At 36.6% G+C, this 7,795-nt stretch overlaps 2 protein-coding genes across 2 annotated transcripts; both read right to left on the reverse strand.

The window, feature by feature from the left end:
• Positions 1-291: 291 nt before the first annotated feature.
• LOC101991817 (olfactory receptor 52A5-like) lies at positions 292-1,242 on the reverse strand. Its single transcript, XM_005370148.2, has one exon. It carries the CDS (start codon positions 1,240-1,242, stop codon positions 292-294), a length of 951 nt encoding a protein of 316 aa, XP_005370205.1.
• Positions 1,243-5,710: 4,468 nt separating this feature from the next.
• Positions 5,711-6,676, reverse strand: LOC101992102 (olfactory receptor 52Z1). The gene has a single exon (XM_005370149.2). The coding sequence runs from the start codon at positions 6,674-6,676 to the stop codon at positions 5,711-5,713; it is 966 nt and encodes a 321-aa protein (XP_005370206.1).
• Between the last annotated feature and the right edge of the window lie 1,119 nt (positions 6,677-7,795).

Here is a 7,795-nt window from a genome sequence, read left to right on the forward strand (position 1 = left end):
CTCTGACATTTTCCTGAAGAAAATGCTGATTGCAAAATTTGTTTTTAATATGGCTCCACAGTGTCAGGAAGGAACAAATAAGAATATGTTTGTAGTTCCAATCCAAAAAAATGCATTAATAATTTGAAATTTAAACATGGTTGTTTTTATTTAACACATACATCTACAAATTATAAGTATCTGAAATCCACATGCTATCACAGTTTCCTGTTTGGAGAAAACATAGATTTAACTCATTCAAGTTGCTATTTAGAAACCACTCAGCATTTCAACAGAGGGAGTCCTTGATGTTTACAGGGGTTTATTGGAGAAAAGCATCTTCACAACTTTGTCACGGATTTGTTTAGTTTTAACACCATAGACAATGGGGTTGAGAAAAGGTGGGACTAAGAGGTAAAGATCTGACAGGAGGATATGCACATAGGTGGGTATGTGAGTCCCAAACCTGTGTGTGAAGAAAGAGAAGAAGCCCAGGAGGTAGAACTGTAGGAAGACACAGATGTGAGCAATGCAGGTGTTGAAGGCTTTGAATCGAGCTTCCTTCTGAGGCAACTGGAAGACAGTGATGAAGATTCGCACATAGGAGAAGGTAATGAAGACTATGTCAAACCCTAAAATGGCAAAGGCAACAAGGAGGCCACAGACCTTGTTAATTCTGACGTCTTCAGCTGCCAATTTCACAATGGCCATGTGTTCACAGTAAGAGTGGGAGACAATAGTAGTCCGGAAGTACTTAAGGCGACATTTGATGAGCAATATGGATGGGGATACAAGAATGAAAGCTCTGAATAATGTACCAACTCCAAGGTAGGTCACAAGTTGTGGAGAGAAGATGGTGGCATGTCTCAAGGGGTTGCAGATGGCCACATAGCGATCCAGAGCCATGGCCAGGAGGATGCCTGATTCTGTTGCCTGGAAGGAATGGATGAGTTCCATTTGCAGCAAGCATGCATCAAAGGAAATCTGTGGTATATGAAACCAGAAGATGCCCAACATTTTGGGGAGAATGCATGTGTTAAGTGCAATGTCTGTGACTGCCAAAATAGCCAGGAAAATGTACATGGGTATGTGGAGGCTCTTTTCACTTTTGATTATAACTAAAATTAGGGAGTTCCCAATCAAAGCGATGATGTACATGGCACAGAATGGAATTCCGATCCAACACTGCACTGACTCCAGGCCAGGTATCCCAACTAGTGTTAATACAGAAGGCATGAAGACTGAGCCATTGAATGTCAGCATGGTGAATCTGTCAGTAGAACAGTGTAGCCGTGTAATGCTTCAACTTCTGCTCCATACTAGGACTGGGTACATTGAATATAAGAGAAATTAAATCATTATTAAAATGTATTCTAAGTAAGTTAGGAGTATACTATCCTTTCTCATCTCAACTAATCCTCTCCACTTTTATCTCCTTTTCCATGGGAATTTAAAATGAAGCAGAAAGTTCTAAGTTGTCATTACAGTATTAGTAATGCCAAAATTTCTTTGAAACTTTTTTCTTTTTTCAGAACACTGGACTCAAAATCCCTTTTTGCTTATTATCTCTTGTCTCTGTGTTGCTAAGGACTTCTAAGTGCAAGTTGTAAAATGATGATATTAGATGATCTCACATCAACCTATAGTAGCCACAGATAATCCACCAGACTGAGATTTCCCAGTCTTCTCTAAAGAAGGCAAGTGTTTTTGGAACATCTTGCAGGCCTATTGCTTTACTGCTGGTTTCTTTGAGAAGTCTCTTCATAGAAGAGAGCTATATCCAAATTAACCTGTTAAAGGTTTAGTATTTCCTTAAATCCAATTATTTATTTTACACATCTTACCAATTCTGTGAGAATTTTTATTATGAATAGTTGATCAACATCAACACATTTATGTGAAATGAGATATATATATATCCTGACTATTAAAATATTATTATTTGCAGAATTTTCTAAATTCTCTAAATGCAAAACAGAAGGGCTGTGGAAAAGTTTATTATGTTAAACTGAAGGGTAGCGGGTATTTCTGTTAAAATAGACCACTATTTACCAATGAATAGACATAAAGTTCCATCTAATCTAACACCAAGTTATAAATGAAGACAGAGACATCTGTGGGCTATCTGCTTGCTTTTTTCTTCTACTTTGACATTCATGGTACAGAACCTCAAGCCCCCCAAACTTACCTGAAGCTATCTGATAAGACACAGACCACTCATGCTGTGCAAATTTTGTGATAGTTTAGTCAGTGAAGGCTGAGGGGTTTATACTACAGTACGTCTCTAGGGACCTGAGATTTTCTAGTCCCTGGAGCCTCTGAAAGTTGTCCTGTAGCAAAGGTAAAAAACGATGCAGACTGTGGCTGCAGCCAGTTCAGGGATGGAGAGTAGCATAATGTGTGAAACCCAGAAAACAGAAAGTGTTTGAGAAATGAGGAAATTAATTAACTAACAGATGTTGTTTACCAGAATTTTTTTCTTTCTCCAACTTCTCTATTCCTTTGGATCATAGAACTAAAATTACCCTCCCTTTGGAAACCAATGACATGGTGAGGTCCTTAGATGGCAAAATCATGTGTAGGCACTTATTTCAAAATAATAACTTAAAGGTGAAAATAAAAGCACCTTGAATATGTTATTCTTATTTGAATCTTCAAATTACTAAGTCATCTTCAAAAAAATATTGAAGTCTTCAGAGAGATGGAGCTCTTACGTCCCTTATGGAAGTCTCTCAACTGCCCGGATCACACAGAACACGTATGTGTTCACCTTTGCCAAAGCCAGTAGACTTTTTGTCAGTTCCTCATTGAATGTGCCGTGCACGAAGGTTTTGAAGTAGTTTGTCCATGCTCTAAGGGAAAATACAGGAGCTTGAGGACAGATGAGTCAATATCAACTGCACTGGGAAAGAAACAAAACATCTTTAGATGAGGTCCTTGTGCAATCAGTAGTGATTTTTTTTTTCAGACCCACAAATGAGGATGGCTTTGGAAAGTAAGCGTACTTGAGAACTTCAATAACTTTTAGCACCTCTAAGTCTTCCCCTTGAACCTGGGTGACCTAAAGTCCTTCTTATTTAAGACAGCTCTCACTATACTGTTCTCATAAAATTTTTGAATTGGTGATAGGCAATTTTGTTAAAATTTTGTAGCATTTGTAATATCAATACACTCAGAACTAATGTCATGACCAGTATTTGCCTAACAGAAAAAAGGGTGTAAGCTTTCAAAAAAGACTTTAAAAACTAAGAGTAAAATGTGATTACTAGGAACTGTGTGTACAGAGAAATTGGGAAAGTATACTTTTTTAAAAAAAATGTTATTTAACATGTTCAGTAAGTTCATGGTGACTAAAGCTAACAATAACATGTTGCACATTTTAAATTGCTAAAAACTCGATTTTTGTTTTATTATCATGAATAACATAGTAGGTGATACACATGTTCAATATGTGGGCATCTCCAATCTATACCACATGCATAGATTGAAATTTATTGTATTCTTTAAATGTTTGTTTTAATATCCTTCGTGATAGGAAGGGGTCTTGACGTTTGAATTCAAGAAATGAAAGGAATAAGATTCCTATTTTCTGCTCATGTAAGAAATTCATTCTGCTTTAGAGATGATCCATAGTATGTGTCTGGGCTACCTTACACACGAAGCTTTTTTAAAAGGTGACACTGTGAATGACACTACCAAACACAGAAAACAACAACAACAAAAATAATAATAATAATAAAATTATAAACAATTATACATCAATATGAATTAATTTAATAGACTATTAACATAATCAAAAGTACACTCGTACACTTCCCTTAATGTATGTGAAAGCTTATTTTATTGAGGTTTCCACACTTTATTGATGATATCTCTTAAAATATTAGAGGAATATGGAAAATTTCCCACCAAAACAAAAGCTATATGATGCAAGTCTTTAAACAATATTATTTTCAATGATGGCATGTTAAAAATTTAACTTTGGGCAAGGTGTGGATGCACACCCCTTTATCCCAGCACAGAGGAGGCAGAGGCAAGTAGATTTTTGTGAGTTTGAGGCCAGCATGAGGCCTAGTGAGTTGCACGCAGACCAGGATTATATAGTAAGACTTACTTGTCCAAAATAAAAAACTCTTTCCTTTAATTCCTGGAAGAAGAGAAGGGAGAAAAGGAAGACTTTGAAAGCCAGAGTTGGATAGAAATGCTGGGAAATAGTATCTCCTTGACATGACTAGGATCTTGCACTTGTGAGTTCATAGCAGCTGTGGCTGTCTGCACAAGTCCCACACAGGATCAATCAACATTTCAACAAGGATAGGAGAGGGACTCCTGTGACCCCACCCTACCCAAGGAACTTTGGGCCGGAAATGGCCATTGAGGAAGGAGCGGCCGGTTTCTTCAGTAGTGTGGCTTTGCTTCATGGTTAGAGCTGTTTGTTCTATATTGCTCACAAGGAAAAGAATACATGGAAGTTCATTCACAGCTCGTTAGAGCACTTGGTACATGTGAGTCTAATGTAAATATATGAATATATCTGTGCATATATATGGATAAGTATTTATATACACATGTAAACAAGATAGTAACAAACTCTTAACGGTTACAAAAATGTTAAAAAGTTCAAGCTGAATTTCTAAATGTCGCTTTGTCTTTTTGTATAATTCAGATCTTTTTGACAGTTTCATGGCTTTTATTAGATTTTAACAGAAAAATGAGGAGATTTTTTTTTATCAAAGTGAATTACTGTATAACACATACACATACATCATCTGAGCAGAGCCTTTTTCAGTGTGAGTTTCCATGTGGACATTCCAATAACACTTTTGCTGAGGTCTCTTTTTAACTCAGGCACAGGATTTCCCAGTCATTTATTCTTGCAAAGCTTCCATTTCCAGAAGGATGCTTCCTTAATGTCTTAGAACAGAAAACCCCCACACATATGTAGAAAATTAGCTTTTATAAAACTCAGGTGATATTGAGAGTTAACTTTATCTTTGTAAATGTATTTAACTCATTATTGACAACTTATTTAATGTATATATTGTGTAAGTTTATACTTTAAAAGCAGCTTTGTGATCATCTATAAGCATAACTAAATATATATATACATATACTTGTATATACATATATATTCTCTCAAGGTAGAGGTAGGCAAATCTCTGTGGGTTAAATGTCAGCCAGGGCTGCACAGTGAGAGCCTGACTCAAAAAAGAAAAAGAATAAAATATTAGGGAGTCTAAAAATATGTGGCTTTGTTATAGTAATTTAGGATAGAAAATAGGTACTGACAAAAATATCCATAATATAGAGCTTTGTGCTATTGGTCCATGCATCTTCCAGTGGGCATAGAAATGCTTTATATTTCAGAAGAAAATAAGACTCACTTTAACATATGATCAAAATACAATGTACATAATTCTCAGAGAATTAATAAAATAATTTTAAGATATTCAATGGCTTTCTGTTCTCATGTCTTTTCTCTACATAAAAAATGTATTTTTCACAGTTATTTATATAACTATAAAGTAATTGAAAATACACACTGAAAAGCCACTAAAAATCCCACAATCTCTGGATATATTAATTAACGTATTGAAAACCTCTGTGGATATCATCATTTTGAACACTAAGGGCTTCTAGATAAATTTCATTACTCCTATTTTTCACAGGGAAAACATTTCAAAAGAGAGTTTTATTCTGGAATATGCACTCTTTAGTATTGTTCATCATTTTAACAACATTTAGTCACTGAGGAGAAAAGCAAAACCACGCGATCTTGGATTTGCTTGGTCTTCACCCCATAAATGATGGGGTTGAGCATCGGAGGTACCACCACATAGAGGTTAGCCACTAGGATGTGGATGTGGCGAGGGATGGTTTTGCCTCCAAAGCGATGGGCAAAAAATGAAAAGAATGCAGGTGTGTAGAACATAAGAATGACACAGATGTGGGAGCCACATGTGTTAAGGGCCTTATATCTGACAGCCCAAGAAGGGATATGAAAAACAGTGCAAAGGATCATAGTATAGGAAATAATGATGAGTATTATATCCAGCCCTGTAGACAGGAGGGCCATAGTCAGGCCATATATGATGTTGACAGTGATGTTGTCACATGCCAATCTGGCAATGCCCATATGCTCACAGTATGAATGTGGAATTACGTTTCTCCCACAATAAAGAAGTCGATATACCAGGAAGATGAATGGACAACAGATGAAAAGGCTCCTGACCACAGCTGCTGTACCAATCTTGCCAATGACTGAGGAGGTGAGGATGGTGGTGTATCTCAGTGGGTAACAGATGGCCACATAGCGGTCAAATGCCATGGCCAGAAGAACAGCAGACTCTGCCACAAAGATAAAATGTATGAAGAACATTTGGGACACACAGCTACCAAACGATATACCCCTGGCATGGAACCAGAAGATCGCCAACATTTTGGGGGCTGTGGCTGTGGAAAGCAGGACATCTGCTAAGGCCAGCATGGAAAGGAAGAAATACATGGGCTCATGGAGGCTGCGTTCAGTCACTATTAGGAAGATCAAGAGGACATTGCCTATGATAGCCACAATGTACATAGAACAAATGGGGATGGCTATCCAGGTATGCAGATCTTCCAGTCCTGGTATTCCAATCAGAACATACCACACATCCTGTGGACTGGTGTGATTGTGAGGGGAAGAGGCCACCTTCATTGTCTATCCACGCCCTGGTACTTTAACAAGCACAAGATTGAAGATTGAAGAATACCACCAAGACTGAGTGAGGTCTGATCATATTCTTCGCCAATATTCACATCTACATGAAAAACATCAAGGAGGATGAACTAGAATAAACATGCACTCCTTTGATTAAGGAATTAATTATTGCATATTGAAAGAAATGGTTATCATTTAATATGTATTTTACCATCTTACATATATAAGCTTATTAAATTCTTATGATAACCTACTGGAATGATCTCTATAATAACTTATAATATCCACATTATTATTTACAGGGACAGAAAAGGAAGGGCCCATAAGCTTTGAGTCCTTTTTCCTAGTTCCCATTGAACCCAAAACTCTGAGAGAGAAACTCTGAGGGCTCTAATTTCAGTCATCATCTGTTACTGTATACAAAGATCAAACTAGATACAGAGTATGCACATCATCAAGTCTCTCACTCCTCATATCCCTGAAGAAAATAGACACAAAGCTGAAATCTGTCTCCCATGAAATAAAGTTTGATAAGGTAGATTTCAAGCCTTATAACACAATATGAAATCTTCTATGCTGATGATCAATGAATTGGTGCTGAGCCTTGTATTAGTCATTGGAATCACAAAAGAGAATTAAATGTACTCCTATCTGCCAACTAACCCAATTCTCAAATTTATATGTGATTTTAAAGATCTAAACTATTTTTAACCCCAGATTTTACTGGGCAAAAAGTGCAGAAGCATACTAAGTAGTTAAGAAAAATTACTATACTACAGTCTATTGAAAATTAGACAATATTTCCTTGTATTGTTAAGCACAGTACAGAAGCAAATGGTGAGAACTACACTAATCACATAAATCCCCTCATACTACGAATAATACATGGTGTTTAATAAAAAGAAGAAAGGTGTATTGCTGATAACAAGCTCCAAATGAGGGGATAAAAGAAAGGGTCAAGACATTGCTACGTGTGTGTGTGTATGTGCAGATAAAACATGATATAGACATAGATATGAGATTTGTAATTAACAGATAGCTCCAATATTCTCCCATTACTTTTCTCCAATAAAAGGTGAAAAAGGTTTGTTTCTTTAAATGACACATGAACGTGCA

This window comes from Microtus ochrogaster, unplaced genomic scaffold (assembly GCF_000317375.1).
Source record: "Microtus ochrogaster isolate Prairie Vole_2 unplaced genomic scaffold, MicOch1.0 UNK73, whole genome shotgun sequence".
Classification (NCBI taxonomy): domain Eukaryota; kingdom Metazoa; phylum Chordata; class Mammalia; order Rodentia; family Cricetidae; genus Microtus; species Microtus ochrogaster.

What these genes read in the sequence shown, in the direction of transcription:
- LOC101991817 (XM_005370148.2), bottom strand. Translation starts at nt 1,242, where the DNA reads ATGCTGACATTCAATGGCTCAGTCTTCATGCCTTCTGTATTAACACTA.
- LOC101992102 (XM_005370149.2), bottom strand. Translation starts at nt 6,676, where the DNA reads ATGAAGGTGGCCTCTTCCCCTCACAATCACACCAGTCCACAGGATGTG.